General features: G+C 38.0%; 1 protein-coding gene across 2 annotated transcripts in view; it reads right to left on the bottom strand.

Annotated features, from left to right (window-relative positions):
• The window catches only part of ANO3 (anoctamin 3), a gene marked incomplete at both ends in the record, with an annotated part of 192,424 nt that overhangs the window by 62,512 nt on the left and 111,666 nt on the right, over positions 1–18,246 (bottom strand). For both annotated transcript variants that reach the window (XM_082283859.1, XM_082283860.1), the window contains one exon: positions 10,982–11,118. In XM_082283859.1, the coding sequence (XP_082139985.1) occupies positions 10,982–11,118 (137 nt within the window). The remainder of the gene's footprint in view (positions 1–10,981; positions 11,119–18,246) is intronic.

Here is an 18,246-nt window from a genome sequence, read left to right as displayed (position 1 = left end):
AACTCCCAAAATAAAAAAACAAGGAACAGTCTGTCACAGACCATCTACCATTACAAAGGAGTTCATCATCTTACACTTGGGAACATTATTTAAGTACGTTAAGCTTCAATTTAGAATGGCAGACCTTTAAGATCATTGAGTCCAACCGTTAACCCAGCACTGTCAAACCCACCACTACACCATGTCCCCAAGGGTCACATTACACATCCTTTAAATACCTCCAGGGATGGTGATTCCAGCACTTTGCTGTGCAGCCTGTTCCAATGCCTGACAACCCTTTTAGTGAAGAAATTTTCTCTAACAGCCAATCTAAACACACCCTGGTATAGCTCGAGGATGTTTTACCTTGTCCTGTCACTTGTTACTTGGAAGAGGCTGACCTCCATGTGGCTACAACCTCCTTTCAGGTAGTTGTAGAGAGCAGTAACATTCCTCTTGAGCTTCCTTTTCTCCAAACTAGTAACTCCAGCTTCCTCAGCTGCTCCATATAAGACTTGTGCCCTGGATCCCTCTTAGAACACACTCCAGCACCTCAATATCTTTCTTCATATTCAGATAAACAATATCTGAAATCCAAATTAAGGTAGTCAAGAGTGTCAACCAAGATAGTGCATGGAATATAGGGTCTGTCACCCCTTCTAAGAAGTTTGAATGGGAATGGTAGTAAAAATGTTATTTTTTTATTATTTTTATAATGTTATAGATTTAATGATCTAAAGCTATAAGATGTAGAGGTTTGAAGGTGAGGTAGTAAACTGAAGGTTCAAAAGCTTGAATATGCAAATTTTTAAAACCCATACTTTTTCAGGTTCAAGACACAAGCAATTAATCTGCTCTTCAACAATGAAGGATTCCTGCACAAGTATTTTACAAAACTAGACCAGGGCTGCTTTTATGGTTCATGAAGCAGGCACAATCAGATACAAAAAGCCTGGCCAAAACTCCCCCATAGGGGAGATCTGGAACTTCTCTAACACATTTTCTGCTCATGCAATTTCTGCACAGACATGCTGCAAGTTACATCTATCTTTTTGGAATACACTTCTACTGCCTTTCTTTGGATTATTATTTCTAGCCTTTCTTTCCTCATTTCTGAAACATTTGATTTTCTTCAGTCTTAGAAAAACATGTTTTATTTCTCAGATTAATGACAGTACCCAAATATAACCTCAACTTCATCAAACAGAATATACCAAACAGAATATACCAAACAGAATTATCTGGGGTCAGTGTTAAAGACATAATGAGCAGTGAAGATAGTAGAAAGAAATCTTCTATCCCTATTTATCCCAGACCACTTTCAGAGAACAACCCCCACAGGCTGAGAAGTGCAATAGTAAAGTCACTTACCACATTCATGCAATGAACCTGGCCTATACTATTCTGAATTCATGACTGATTCACTTTAATGCTACTGGCACCATTAATTAAACTTTTGTGCAATTCACAAGCAATGTTGACCACCTATATTAGCAGTAATATGGTAATTACTTAAGTAACTGAGTACCAGTAAAATAATTTATATGGTGATTTAGTTGGCTTTTTTCAGTTGATCTGAAGGAGCTCCATAACATGTAAGGAGAACATGGAGCAATAATTTCAATTAAATATATAAGTCAGGGTATATTATCTGTACCTAGCACAAGGAATCAACTGTTGCTACAGTGGGCATTCAAGCACACATCATTTATTATTTATCTGCTGGTTTGGACCAATACATCTCTGATTCATTCTTTCACCTTTTTCAACAGAGAAAAGGATCAGAAAAGGAGAAAAGCATCAGAAGCATCAGAAGAAATATTTTGTGCAAAGACCTTACTCTCCTTTATTCTGTTTAAGATTTTCTGTTTCATCTGAAAAATGTGTATAAAAGGATGAATGCACATTCTCTTATCCTCTTCATCCTCTCCACTATCTTACTCCTCCAGATTTTCTGAAACAGTATCCATCTGTTAGCTTTCTTACATTTACACATATATGAAAACTTGTTTGTTTTGAAAAACTCCTTTTAGAGTATTGCAATATAGTTCAGATGGTAAACTCAGCAATTTAACTTAACCTTGTTCTTTCAAAGTCTTTAAATAGAAGAACTTCAGCTATGAGGCTGTGAAGTACCACTTCACTCAAGCTTGTTCATTATGCAAAATCATAATACGCTGGGTTGCATTTGAGTAAACGATTACCTGAGGCTTTGATACTATAGATCTACTGCAGTTTCTTGTTTTTATTATGTGTCAACAGTTTTGGTTGCTTCATAGCTTGTGATTAGTAAAACAAATCACATGACACAAATCACATGACACACTGCTTTGAAGCCTGAAAGTGTAAAATTCAAAATACTACCACTATCATTGAACTGAAATTTACACAAGGCAACACACATTGATCAATTTATCCTAGAAAAAGGAGTTTTGGCTCAAACAAAAAAAAAAGGTGGAAGTACAATGCAAATATTTAGCAAAGCTATAAAATAAAAAGTTTACATTTCTATTCAAATGTATAAAAAGAACTTCCTTGTATTTAGCCGACACAGAGGGATTTTTCAGTAAACTATTTTTCAGATTCTAATTAATTAGCAATGCCCTTTTCACAAAGTGGGAACATCTGGTTTACGGGATCTTTCTCTCCCCAATTAATATAAGTAGCACGGTTCACAGTAATTGTGACTATTTCAGCTTCATTTCTTTCTCACTGCTGTTCTGATCTGTAAATTAAACTTTTATCATTTTTTCACACCATACATAGAAACAAATATTTCTAAAGAGTGAGTTGGAACCATTCTCAAAACAGGAGCAAATTCTAGATTCACGTAAATTACATGGTATTCACTGTATCCTAATATAGTAGTATGTTGTCTTTTTTTCCACCTTATCCTGGTAAATAGTGAATAATATACACTACCTAGGTGAATTTAGAGGTTAATGAGAACCACACATAGGTACAATATATGTTGTAACCATTTATTTCACCTTCATTCTACCACTGACAACTCTCCTCAAAACTAACATAACAGCAACGTTTAAAGGCTGACAAAATCTCTATAGGTGTTTACATTTTAATGAACTTCGAGAAAATTCCCATTCACTTGTTCAAGTACTTGCAGCTTAAGCTGTGCAACAGCTAAATATCAAGTACATTCAAAGTACAAGAAAGGTTCTCTCTAATTTGTTTATACATCAAAGGTACTGCCTAGGAGAGATCACGTATAGGAAACCAGATACTTCCCTCTACTGCCTGCCCCATGTTCAGCCAATGTCAGCTCAGGTTTCTATGTATTCAGTAACTTTCTATAACATTGTCCAGCAGCCCCCATAACCATATAATCTTTTAAAACCCAGAAGACCACTTATAAGGATTTTGACAGCTCATTTATGGGAAAACTGCTTGCTCTTCTTTTTTTTGAATTTGGGACACATTGGCTTTATTGGATGCTTCATGGCTGTAATTCTACAAAGAAATATGTATAGTTTCTTAAACTGTGTAGAAACTTACCATTACTTTAATATAATTGATGAAACTTTTTGACTCTAATATCCCCTTAAATTTACTGTACCATTAATGTATATTATATAAATGAAAAATCACTATGTTTAAAACAATCACTCTTCTTCTTTCCCCAAACATGTACAGTCCTCCTCTTAAAACAGACTTTCTTACTAAACTTGTCAATTAGCTAGTCAGACATGACTATTAACATAAAGTATCAATGTAGATGAAATATTATTCTGTAAAAATATACTAATATGCCACTGTGCATGTTATATTTGGCAACAGGATACTATCATATTTTACTATATTAATAATATAAAATATTGACTATTTTACAGACTGAAGTCAGATTTTAATATTCAGCCACACTAAACAGCATTCCAGTCAAAGCAAAAAGATAAACTCCTATAACATTCACCTTCACACGAAGAGACACTTTATGTGCATTTCCACTTTGTCTTTTTAAGCTTGCAATGTTAATCCCTACTCTTCTGACCACTGACCCATTTTTGGAAACAGCCTTTAGCAGTTTGTGTTGCATTAATTATCCTAGGGGATGAGTTACACAGCCATTTGATGAATCTTAAATTTTGTTGGCATTGTTTTGTACAGTGAAAACTATAGACAACTAAGATTCCAACCTGTGATTCTTTATTTCAACCTATTTGATTGATCAACTTGATGTCTGCTTAAATGCATGTCATTATTGACTGTGGCTGAAATAGTGACAAGGGTGTTTTTATTCCAGAAAAATAATAAAAGTACTTCAGTATGAATTTAGCCTACGAAATATTGCATTATTAGATTATACATGTGTTTATTTTAATAAATGAATTTATTCTAACTTACTATCAACATCCAGTAAATCAAGTCTGACATGAAAGAAATGATATAACTTGTTTGTCTCATGTATAAAATTTTCATTACCATTTTTTCACATATAAATGTTAAATGAAAAGCTGGGAACAAGACTAATCATTATATTTTATTATTTGCTTAACTCCTGAAATCTTCCAGAGATGGCAATAAAAATGAGCATGATTTCTACATATTTTATATACATGTACACATAAACACAGAGGCTGACAACAGTATTTTCACAACACCTCTTAGCAGATGTACTTTGTTAGTTGCTTTAGAGTATATCTAAAAAATAATTTCATCTACTACCCTCATACTCTGTAATTATAAATAAAACATCAATAAAAGCACAACATGAGTGCTAGTCTAGCAGGAGGCACAGAGCCCATGGGACTCAGCCCAGAGCAGGTTGCTCTGGCTGAACATATCCAGAACAGGGAGAAACAGCTTTTACACTGGGGTGTAGCTCAGGCAGTGAAGAGTCTATTTCAGCTTCTGACTTCAAGGAATGTTGTTCACTTAGCAAAAAGAATATAACAAAGTTTCACATCTATATGAACATACAGAAAATATTAATTGTCAGTCATAACCAGCAACAGGAGCATTCATTTAAATAAGTGACAATGGACAGTACTCAAGAATTAAGTTTCCACAGCAGAATGTATTTATTTAGTCTCTACAGTGTAGAGAATGAAGTTTAGCTTTTCTCTGTGTGGGTGGTATCATGTGGATTACATTTGTAAAATTATATAAAGGAAAGTAAATATAGCAACAGACTGGAGCCTGGGATCTTAAAGGTAGATGGCTACACACAGCTGGGCGTCAGGAGTCTTCTTTTACAATTGCACCCTAAATTTGCTGAATTTCTCTCCCCATTTTTTTTTATGTCATGGTGATGAAGTTTGGAACAGAATGAATTTCCTTCCTAACACAGTTCATGAATTCTGATGCTAAATGTTCTAGAGAAAAATAATTTTACTAAACCCTTACCAATAATGAAGCAACATACTAAAGAGGGATTTACTTAAGTGTCTCAGGGGAGGGGAGGGGAGGGGAGGGGAGGGGAGGGGAGGGGAGGGGAGGGGAGGGGAGGGGAGGGGAGGGGAGGGGAGGGGAGGGGAGGGGAGGGGAGGGGAGGGGAGGGGAGGGGAGGGGAGGGGAGGGGAGGGGAGGGGAGGGGAGGGGAGGGGAGGGGAGGGGAGGGGAGAATCCGCCAGTAGAAAAAGTGGTGCAACCACTGGAAATGCAAGTACTGAATCCAAGCACTGAGTCTCAACTCCACCACTCCATAATAGTACCACCCCGCCAGTAGCATTTTTTCAGACACAAATACACAGGGAAAAGTTGTAGAACCAGAAAACAGTAGAAGAAGAATCAAAGACATAAAAGCAGACTTTGAAATGTATTTGCTTTCTCATGGAAACACAGGCATACTGCTGACACTTAGAAATTTGTAAACACCACCATACACTGATGTTTATATGTCGGCATGGTGTCTTAGAGCCCAAAAAGGATGGTATGAATTGTCATATATGTATATATGTGTGTGTGTTTGTGTGTGCGTATATGTATATATGTATATGTATACTCTCAAACACACAGATACATATACATGCACATACAGTATAACTCTGTATACTTGCAAGGAAAATCAGCTTGGAAGAGAGAAGTAAGAAGAGCAGAAAGACACTTAAAATGCAAAAACACACTGGTTACCAGAGGTGTGTCAAGGAAAAGCAGTTTTCCATACCTCTTCGTGTCTTGGCTTTTAAGAGATCTTTCAGATATAATAACAGATTAATTCAGGGATATTAAATCATGTATAAGCAGAAGTAGCCATGGAAACAATTTGAAGAACTGAATTTTGACAGAGGTAAAGTCTGATCTGTTAACTTCTTCAGCATGGCAACTACCTGAAAAATCCACATTAATAGCTTTCCTGTTCTGAGTGGAATGGTTTTCTCTAATAAAAGAAAACTTTCTTCCAATATAATTTATTGTTCTTTATACAATCCTATTAGATTGAAAGATTACTGGCTGATTCATGAAAACCACCTCATTTATTTAGATCACTAATTCTCCCTAATACTGTTACCATGAACTTGGCATTAATATCTTCAGTAATATTCACGCCAAAGGATGCCACCATTTAAGCGGTTAGTGTCCACATTCAGAGCTTATGATTCAGCTCATACCTTAAGTATTTTCTGGAAATAAATACATCTCTGATGCTAACTACAGTGGGTTTATTCCCATGACAAAAGCGGGATACCTAAATAATGCTTGCTTTGTTTCAGGATGTTTAAAAATCAAAGCTGGGAGCTCAGTAAGTTTACAGACTTCTTAAGTTATATAGAAATAGCTGTGAAGCATTTTGAAGTGCTACTATACCCATTTTTTACATTTCAAAAACATACTCTGATTAAGAATAATCTAAGGCGTTCTTTATGTGAAATTTTCTAAACACACATCTAAGTTAGATCTCATCTTTTTGTGTTTGTAGGAATGGATAAACAGATTTACTAGAATCATCCTTTCAATTACATAATTTCAAAAACAGATTGATGATTTTAAGTGTATATTGGTTTAGCATTCTTCTTGTGCAAATAACCTAGGAATGAAAATTGGGGACATTTGCATATGCAAAGACATCCAAACTATCTTGGGCATCAAAGACAACATAACAGGCTGCCATAATTACCCACACTATCGTATTTCTGTGTGACTACACTGCTGTGTAGAACATAGCCTTTTTCTATGGAAACAAAGACTTCCAGAAATATCTGACCTTCCTAATTAAACTTCAGTTTAACTTTTTAGGAGTAAACGAAAGGATTAGCAATTATTTTAGCTTCTTCACAGAGGACATTTTTTCCATTTATATTCTATTCAGACTTAGAGAGTAAGCATGAAAAATGCATTTGTATATATTATGAAAAACACATTTGACTTCAGGAAAGAAGGGGGTTAGGTGATATGCAAACTTTTTAAAGGAAGTCTGTTCAATATTACCGTATGAGAGAGCAGCAATGGAGGATGTTTGGAAACAGGAGGAGGCTTTTTAATATTTAACCTGTTCTATTTGCTCTTGAGGTCTAATAGGGAGGTCTTAAGAAGCACACTAACATGATCACAAGAAATTTTTCTTTACATCTTTATTTTTAAAAATTTTCATCTTTATGATAAAGTTATTACTTGCCACTTACCCTGCATTTCCTGAAATATTTTCTGAGCTTTTTTTTGCTTTAAAAAAAAAACCTCACAGGAGATGAGAGCCAAGCACTAAAAGCACAAACATGAAGTTAACTTTTGTTGCACTTTACCACATCCTTCCATTCTGGGATGGTGATTTTATCTGTTATCATTGCTTTTAAGCTTTATTTACTTCTGTGTTATTAGACTGCATTTTTGGACTACCAGAAAAAGGCAGCAAATTAGGCTATTGTATAGGCAGTATTTCTTCATAGTTCCTGAATCCACAGTGATAATAATATGAACCTTGTTCTAAAAATCCTTTCTTTACCTTGCCAGATAGCAAAATGCACTACCTAGATAAAAAATTTGTTAGATCAAAGAGAGTAACAGTGAGGTAGCGAATGGAAGGAAATTGAAGTGTAATTTCTCAAATACTCCTATCGTGCTACTATACATGTAATAGCAATAGGTAAAGAAAATAATTGGCTGCTACTGATTTTGCCACTTCTCTGGACAAATGTTGCCTTCCACTCAAATGATAAAGTCTTTTTAAGCCTGCTTCCCTTTCCTAAAGAAACTAGAACATTTCAAGTATCAACTTGCCACTCAGGGACCTCCTCATTTTCTACATTTCCCTTGAAAAGCAGATACTACTCATTTTTGCTCAATAGACACTTGTTGGCCTCATTCTTCTTTGTGAGACCCCTTGGCAGAATCACATACATGAAGTAATACTTTCTATGCAATCTCAAGAGCAGTCGGTGATGAAACATTGGCAGAGATAGATAACAATGACAGCTTTTTCATGGGTCTGAGCGACTCACATTTTTTCAATATGAAATCTGTGGATTCTGAAATGATAACAACCTACACTATACTAAACTACCAATTATAAATCATAATCATGGAAACAAGAAAAGTAGATTAATACACTGGCATCTGGTTGCTAGAAGAAAAGTATCTGATTTTCCAAAGATTTTAAATGTAGCAACAAGAATCAGATTTATGGGGGTATCATGTATGTAATCTGAAAAACGAAACAATTCCTGAAAAAAAAAAGTGTATTAGCTTTCATCACGTGAGCAAGACATGTTCACTACTACTGAAACATTCAAGCAGCTTATCACTGAGAAAGATAATGGCATCAAGAAGTAACTGCAAACAAATTTTTTAGGAATTTTTCCCCTGAGTCTGTCAGGTATACAACAACCCTTCCAAAACAAACCAAAATTAGAAACATTAAAAAGAAGATAAGAAGAATATGCTTTTATCCTTGTATTCTTGGCTAATGAAATGTTTCTCATTTTCATTACCTGGTCAGACTGAGGAGACTTTTTATTGTGACAGATCAGTTTACACTTCAAATATGTGACCGTACTTACCAGCTATAAAGCTGTACAGAATTCAATGCTAAAATCACAAAGTGCCACAGGTACAGTCCATGAGAGAACTCTATAATGGTCTCCTGAAGAGCATACCATATGTGCTGTGCATACAGCACAGAAGCTTACAGTAATTCAAGCATAACTAGGTTTGTAATACAGGATTACTGATGCCTATAGGCATATACCAAAAATCACAGAATCACTGGTAAAAATACCCTATCTGCAGAATTCATTATTTCAAGTGTGTGACAAAGAAAATTATTCAGAACTTCTTGAGCTTAAGTCATTTTTCATACGTTTGCAACCAATTATGCTTAATGGAAAGGAGAAAAGGAGAATTAAGGGTCTCCTAGTTGAAAGTATGACTAAAAAAAGATGGATGTTTTGAACAGAAAATCCATCATAAACCTCTGACATTACAGTAGATGTACTGCTGGAGAAAATGCATTGTGATGAATAGTATGATTAAGTAATTACTAAGCAAGACGGCATGCCAGATTTATCTGGTGAGATGAGATGGCTTTTCCAGTGCCTTAGCTGAGATTCTTGAAAATACTCCTACACTTGCCTACACAGAAGTGAATTTTATCTTTCATTCAATGTGTCTAGATATCATTTTGATACTGCTTAGAAGAAGGATCTTATACTCTAGCTAGATCACTCTCAACTGACCATTTGCTACATGAAGCTAGTTCTTCTAAACTCTCAGAATTTCTTGAGGCCTTCCAGATAATATGAATTCCACTCCGTGCCCAGAATCCTATATCCTAAATTCTGTGCAAATAAATTTATTGGAAAAAGGCTACTGCCTCTTAGAAGCGTCAATAAAAAACATGAGAATCCTTGATTTTGTATAATTTTGCTTGCTTTTGGTACAGAGAATTCCATTCACTGATTCTGTTGGTCAAACTATAATGTTACTAACATTCTCCATATGGAGAGACAGTTGGGAAGTCGAGCAGAAAGTTCTGCAGAGTTTGTAGGCCATACAGACATTTTAACCTTAGTGGGCCACAAGCCCTGAGAACAGCAAAAAAGAACTCGAAGAAAGTAAAAGGAACGTTATGTATTACACTGTGTCTTGTTTAAAGGTAATCATACAAGATGGTAGTTAATCAATGTTGCTAGGAAACATGGATGTTGTAGTTTTCACTACGGTAGTAGAAAGGGTATATAAGCCATGCTGTAGAAACAATAAATGGCTTTTGCTTGCATCAAGCTACATCCCGTCTCTCAATCGCCAACACCTCCAAAATCATCAGAAAAAATAAAATCCTCTTACACTGTCTTCTTAGTGTTAGCAAGTAACGCATTATTTTATTCTTGGCCAGGAGGTGTGTGTGTGGCCAACAAAATTCCAGCCTCCTAAGAGACAATGATACAAAAGTTTTTAACCTATTTATACACTTCTAGCAAACAAAGAAATTAATGTTCATTAGTTCTAAATTACATAATTCTTTTTCATTAACTAATATTCTACCCTTAATTGGTTTTTTTTCTCTCTGCACATCCTAATTAGTCCATATTTTTAATCTTTTTAGTATCTTTTTCCTCCAGTAGGGACTTTCCAGCACATATACTTAGTCTCTTCTTTATCTTCTGGTTTCTGCAAAATGACCTTGTGATCCATAAATTCTGCACTCCTTGTATTTAATTTCAGCAATGCATCTCTCTTCTCCCAGGCTTTCTTCATTGAAGCACATCAAGGTTAGTTTAACAAAACTCAAAAGTTTCAGTCATTTTACCAAGTTGTGTTTCCACAATAGCAGCTTATGACAACTTTGCTAAATGCTAACTAAAAGTGATTTAAGACTTAACACACTGCTTACGATTTATTAAAACAATTAATTAAAAGTTAATTAAAACCATTAACTAAAATTATTTTAGAAATTTTATCATTTCCAACAATTTGGGAGCCACCAAAATTTCTTACCATGAGAAGCCCATTTATTTAGGCTGCAACATATGTACTGCTTTAAAAATTGCATTTTAAAAATATTTAAGCACATTCTGACAGTCAATACAATTTAATAGAATTCTGTGTCCATTACCTTTAAAGACGATTTAGTTCGAGGTTCTGTTTTCTGCCTGGTGAGCTTATTTTGAATAAGCAATGACTGATCTGTACGAGCATCATAATTCCCATGTTCTGAATCATCTGTATATGTATCTTTATCCTTTCCTACATCTGAAGGAAAACCAGAAGAAAACAATGGGCTCATTTTAGATTATAGTAGACAGAAATGAACAGCATTATCACAGCCACAGTTGAGTATTCATTTTATGTATACACTTTTTAATAACATATTTCTTTTCCTGTAAAAGCTTTATGCTTGAAATGTTACCATGTTTATCTTAAACTAGAAGTGACTGCTATTTTTAGTAGAAGGCCTATAGAAATGGTTTTTTATTAGCATTCAAATAAAAAAGTCCATAACCTCCTTTACAGTAGTTGAAAAAACACACAAAGTGATATGAATATTCAACTTTTTGACTCACAATTGCTGAGGCTCAAGATGAAATCAAGATGGATAATGGTCCTGCATATGTCTCTAAACAGCTACAGGAATTTTCTAGTATGTGGGGCACACCACGGGCATTCCTCATTCCCCCTCAGGACAGTCCATTGTCAAAAGGGCCCATCAAACCATCAAGAGGGTCCTTGATCAACAACATGGAGTAACAGAGGTTAACTCTCCCATTGTGAGACTCTGTAAGGCTCCTTTCACAATAAACTTTTTGAATAACTCATTCTCAGAGCCAACCCCTCCTGTATTCTGGTACTTCACTAATTTGACACAAGCCAAATTAAAGGAGCAACCACTGGTATTGATCGAAGACCCCGACAGCCATCAGATCCAGGGCCCTTTCCAGCTCATTACCTGGAGAAGGGATTATGCATGTGTTTCCACCCCTACAGGACCTAAGTGGGTGCTGGGAGGAAATGTAAAGCCCTACCTAGGACCATCAGCAGCAACCCCTGAGGAGACCGGAGACAAAACACAAGAAACAACACCACTTCAGGACGAGACAAGTGCTGCCTGGAGGAGACATTGGCACAAGTAGACAGGCCACAGCAACAGCAAACTTGCGCCACCTCCAGACAGTGTGCCCCTGTTGCCTTCCCTCATGTGTTTCCCCAACCCATGATCCCTCACTTACGCTTAAGCCCCTTACTTACCTTTTTTTTGAAGAGGGGGAAAAGAGAGGGGAAAGAAAAGTTAAAAGGGGAACCAACAAGTTGTAAGGTTTTTAATGTTTTTGATCCTGATTTATGTTAGCTTTATTTACAACCCCACAGAGGAGCCTGCCCAGAAAACCCCATTCCACCAGGATGGAGACCTACCTCCGCCTCATCATGATCTCCTGCGTCATAATGATGCCATGAAGATTTTTTGCCTTTTCTTTTATAACCTTGTTATACCTTTTTACAACCTCTGTACTCTTAGTGCTTTTTGCCTACATTCTTGGACTTGTTTGTTCAGCTAAGAGACTAAACATTTTAGAAGCTTTGTAGGTAGGGGTTAGTGTGCCCCAGACACCAAGGTCTTCTCCACAACACATTCTGTAAAATAAGATAGAACCATCCAGGGGAAGGTTCCTTGGGAAGGGGGGATCGTTCAAGCCTCTCACTGGGGAATTTTTGATTGATATGCTAATTAGTAAGACCTATAAGGTTATACCAGATCTTTTGGGGGTGTGCATTGCCGTCTGCATTTCAGTGCATTGGACCTGGACATAGTACACCTAAGGATCCTTAAAATAAATACCAAGGTAAAATCCCATTTTCCCTTCTAACTGTGTTTGACTCTTGATTTTAAGACCAGGAAAAGGCATCAGTAACACCATATGTTGTTGCGTGGATCATCCCACAGCTGAAGGCCAACATTTGGGTCACATTGGCTGAGGCCATTAACCAAGACCACACATGCTTTTCAATGACTGGTGTGGAAGACCCACTGTCCACCTGCCTGGTGGGGATCCTCCTCCAGCCTAACGACTACCCCTTTGCCAATAAGAGGCCCAACCCAGTGGACACCTGGGACCAGTGGACAAAGATATTGCCACAGGCACTAGAGGAGCCCCAAGAACTGGCCTTACTGGGGTCCTCCAAAGCCACTTATTGTGTCCAATTCAGATACAAATTAACCAACTCTGAGTGGCTCAAATTGGCATATAACAAAAAGAGTTACACCAAAGAGGTCAACCCCACGAAAAGAGAGTACGATGCTGTCTACTGGTGCGATTACACCAGCCCCACGCTGTCAGCATCCACTATCGAATCTAGAATGCTCCCCCAGGGAGTGTTTCTTATTTGCGGAGACAGGGTTTGGGCTGGAATCCCTTCCTGTCTTCGAGGAGGGCCGTGCACTCTTGGGCAGCTTACCCTGCTAGCACCCAACAAAACCCAAATTATCAATTGGCGTAACAGAACTCAATTGGCCTGCCAAAAGAGATCGATTCAACAATTGGATGAAAATTGTAATAGTGAAATTGTCATTTGGTCTCATACAAAGAAGGCCATGGCACCCCTATTCCTTCCATGGGTGGTGGCCGCCAAGGCCTTAGGTGATATTGGTCACCTTGAGTGCTAGCTTGGCAAGCAAGCCAATTTAACATTGAGTGCACTCAGCCAGCTCCTCGAAGACGAGGAAACTACCAGGCAGGCCACGCTCCAGAACAGGGCTGCAATTGACTTCCTGTTACTGGCACATGGGCACGGCTGCAAGGAGTTCGAGGGACTCTGTTGTTTCAACCCTTCCTCACATAGCCAGAGCATCCACATGATGATCCAGAAGATGCAGAACCAGATAAAAGACCTAAAGAAGGATGTAGGCAGATGGTTTGACGGACTCCTGGGAAAGCGGGGACTGTCGGGTTGGGTGCCCTCAATTATCAACCACCCTATGGGCGATTTTGATCATTTTTCTGGTATTATTTCTTTTTAGTCGTCTTAAGAGTTTTTTGTTGAGGCCTGTGGGAAAAGCCTTCTTTTTGAGTAAAGAAGGGGGAGATGTTGCAGTGGTTGAGTACACCACGAGTGCAGTCACAAGGAGTGACCAAGGAGCCACAGAACCCCAAAACAGTGGAGGTCCGCTGGTGGGCAGGCTCAGACCACTCCCTTTTACCCCTTTTAAGTCCATGTTCTAGACAGTTCTCCTTTCCTTAATACCCCACTGGTTCCCGGACCCCTCACCTTCCCCACTGGTCACTGTCCTGTCACCCCATGTCCTCTCCACACCTTGGCCCCCAGAAGATTGGTCCCTGATGTTCTGGCTGCCCCCAGTGCCACTCTGGATAAAACCCCGGACCCCTCAGTATTCTGTGTTCTTTGTTCCTGGATCCCTTTGAGTGGGGACGCCAATAAACCCCTTGGAACTCCATACAAAGGACCCCTCCCACCTCTTTGTCCCCGACGATGCTGCAGGAGCTGTCCGGCTCTGTGTGTATGAGTGTTTGCGAGTATCCACCAACTATGGTGTGTCAGAGTGTGTCCGAGTGCGTTTGTGCAGCAACCCCCCAGAGCTGCTCTGACAAGGACACGATCGGGACAGACGCAATGCTCTTTCCACCCCCCCCCCCCCCTCGCATCGCATCAACGGTCAGTTCATCACACACTGTGCTTCTCCTTCTTCCTCAAGGGGGAACTGCTCATAGTCTTCACCTGCTTCAGAATAAGGTTCCTCCATCAGGAACAGCCCATAAACTGTTCCAACACGAGTTCTTCTCACAGGCCACAGCCACTTATGAACCACTTCAGCATGGGTTCCTTACACAGGGTGCAGTCCCTCAGGAAAAGACTGCCCTAGCATGGGATCACAAGTCCTGACAGCAAACCTACTCCAGTATGGGCTCCTCTCTTCACAGGTCCTGTCATGAGCCTACTCTAGCATGGGCTTCCCACAGCCCCTTGAAGCTGTAACCTGCTCCAGCATGGGGTCCTCCATGAGCTGCTGGTGCATCTCTGCTCCACCATGGACCTCCATGGGCTGCAGGGGCACAGTCTACCTCACCATGGTCTTTATCACAGGTTGCAAGAGAATCTCTGTTCCAGTTGAAGTCGCCCTTGTATATTTTTTTCCTCCCTTCTTAAATGTATTATCCCAGAGGTGCTTCCACTGTCACTGATGAGTTCAGCCTTGCCTAGCAGTAGGTCTGTCTTGGAGCTGGCTGCCATTGGCTCTATCAGACATAAGGGAAGCTTCTAGCAGCTTCTTATAGAAGCCACCCTTGAAGCCCTGCCCAGCTACCTAATACTTACCACACAAACCCAATACAGCTGTTCAGGTAAATGATTCTCACTAATGCAAACAGAATGTACATGAGCCTTTACATGACCTCTTTGTATCAGTTTTCAGAGTATCTACTAACAGGAGAAAGATTTAAATATCAATCATTTTACAAAACCTTACATTTAAAAGACTATGTGCTTGCAGTATTACAATACAAAGCAACTATCGTGCATTTTTAAATTAGTATAACCAATTAACGGCATCTTGCTGATGTATTTGATCTATTCAATTATGTTAATTAAAACTTTTGTGGTGGTTGAGAGCTTTTGGAACTGTTGTCGCAGAAAAAGTTTTATGAAAAAAGTTATTAAAATTAGGTATACAATTTTCCCAAGTGACCTGTTACAGAAAGGAAAATTAATATGCTATTATGACTCTGAGTCAGAAAAGCTTCTGTATGAAATGGTTTAGCTTTTACCAATACTATAAAAATAAGACAGAAAAAAAAAAGCTGAATTGCAAAGAAGGAGAAGGGTATTAAATCAAAGAAAAGGGTTATAAGCTTCTAATTCTATATGTAGAGTCCAAATCTTATCTCAATAAAATCTGTGGGAATTTCAGTATTCAATTTGGTATGTCAAGGACTTCACTTTAATTAAGTACAAACTTAAAGCAGATACACCCATATAATTGTTAAAACAACGGAACATGTAACTAAATAATGTCACCTTGGATCCACAGTCAAGTATAAAGTGGTTTTAAAAAGACTCAAGCATTAATTAAGCAAATAACAGATCTCTTCATCCTAGCAGTTGCTTTGTTTTGCTATCTTGTTATATAGAGGCAGGATGACTAACTTCAGTCTTCATACATCACAAAAACCTATCAACACTTCCTGACATATAATTTGGCAACACTTAATGCATGACAATAAGATTTGCCTTGTAAGGTCACTTACACGATAAAGCATTGGTGACAATTTCTTTTCTGGAAATCCCTTTACACAAAAATGCAGAAGTATTCAGTTTAGAAATAGATATCTAAGTCCACATTTTGAATCTTTCTTTTTGGGTCTTCTTAACTGCATGCCTATCTTTCTTACTATCATATTTTTCTGAAGGCCCAAGAGTGCATTTCAATTTTATGACAGGGAATGAAAAGCACTTGTCCTGATTTCTCTGTAACATGCAATCCACCAATATATTTTATACATACACAATAATGTATGGTAGCAAAAGGGTTTCAAATGAAATGTGGCGTAATTATGGACAGGAAAATTAATATAAATATTCCTAAATAGTTTCTGTTTCACAAACTTTGATATGATGACTCTATACTCAATCCTTTGAGCCTTTACACATTTAAGGACAAGCTTTGCAAGCTTTGCAAAGATTTAGTAAGAAAGAGATTATTGGTCAAGAAAATAATTCCCTTTTGTCCCAATTTTATTCCTAGAAAAAGTAAATATCTTGGAGAAGAACATCACTAGACTTCTATATAAATGACATTGTGATGGATTTCGGTGTTATTTTATTTTGCTGTGCATCTGGAATACTATATTATACACATAACATAGAAAAGTTTTCATCTACCTGTGTATGTATATTTCGGTATGAAAAACTATGATAACAGACGAACGCAGACTTTTCTTAATGTACAATTTCTTATGAACTTTCAGACAGTGGTAACCATTACACAGAATATTTCTCATTTTTTAAAACGGGTGTCAGGCATATATTATTGCTCTTTAGAGGAGTTAAGATGGTGTATAGAACTGGTAGAGCTAGATTAAATGCCTAAAGCAGATCAATATTTTGAACCGCAATACTAAGTCCAAAGACTAATCCTTATTATGTTTCAATGAGCACTGAATAGCTTACATAGCTTCTTCATCCATACTACCAGCTCTCCAGGCATGAACCAGCTCTAATATGGGAGCTGGACAACTCTGGATATAGGACAAACTGTTCTAATGCAGCTTTTCATCCATCTCACTACACAATCAGAACAGATGTCACAGTGTTGCAGTGGGGATACTGCAACATGCCATCACAGCACTTATGTATGCAGGCACTGACCACAAAGTTGTGAGAAAATTATTCTAGAAGGCATAATGAAAACATTGTATTTCTATTGACGCAGAAACTGAACTTGCTTTTCTTGAATCATATCTTCTGTCATCTTTCAGTCCCTCTTTTCATGTAATCATTGTACATATTGCACAGGTTATACATATAAATACATATATAGATACGTCCATTTCAATTTACCAAGACATCACAAAATTGACTTACAAACACTTCTGTAATTGAGCACTGAAAAAAAGTTTTTATCATACAGTTATTATGAGTCTTTGTTGGGATTGTTAGTTTTGTTTCAGCTCTTCATTTGTCACTTCACTGTATTGCAGCATGGCACACAAACATGGAGTTTTTTATATATAAACGTTATAGTAATTGGATTCAGGATACATTCAGAATACAAGGTATCTGTCACACCAAAATTGTTCATTATCTAGGAAGGACAGATAATCCTGCTTAAAAGATGAGTTATTATGCACAAATCCTCATAACTAATCTAAATTAGGGGGGAAAAAAAGAATTTAAAAAAGAATAAAGTAGTTAGTGATGTTTCAATTGCTACTGAGTGTTGCTTTTGTTCTTATCTCAACCTGGTAATCTCCACCTTTTGTGTCTCCTACCAGAGGTGGAAGGGGAGTGAGTGAGTCAGGAGGAGGGGCATTCCAGTATGTCTGAAACCTCAAAGTTCACTTTATATGTTATAGAAGTTCAATGCTGTCATAGGTTAGCAAGCATAGTCCCGGAAGGGATGTCCTTGCTAAGGGGTGCTTACAGCTTCCTCTGGGACCTGATAGAACCTATCAGCTGGCCAGTCTGAATATGGACAATTCTTTAAGCCACTTAAAGTTGTGACTGCCTCTGTGATACACACTTAAGAATAGACAAACTCCCCCCCAAGCTCTCTCTCGTTTCCAGCGCTGGGACAGGTGGCTGCGGCCCTGTGCGGGGCCCAGTGGGCCCAGCCCAGGCCCTGCTCAGGCTAGGCCGGGCCAGGCCACGGCT

This window comes from Coloeus monedula (assembly GCF_965178545.1).
Source record: "Coloeus monedula genome assembly, chromosome: 6".
Classification (NCBI taxonomy): domain Eukaryota; kingdom Metazoa; phylum Chordata; class Aves; order Passeriformes; family Corvidae; genus Coloeus; species Coloeus monedula.
Note: the sequence above shows the minus strand (reverse complement) of the source record. Positions and strands in the feature narration are given on the sequence as shown.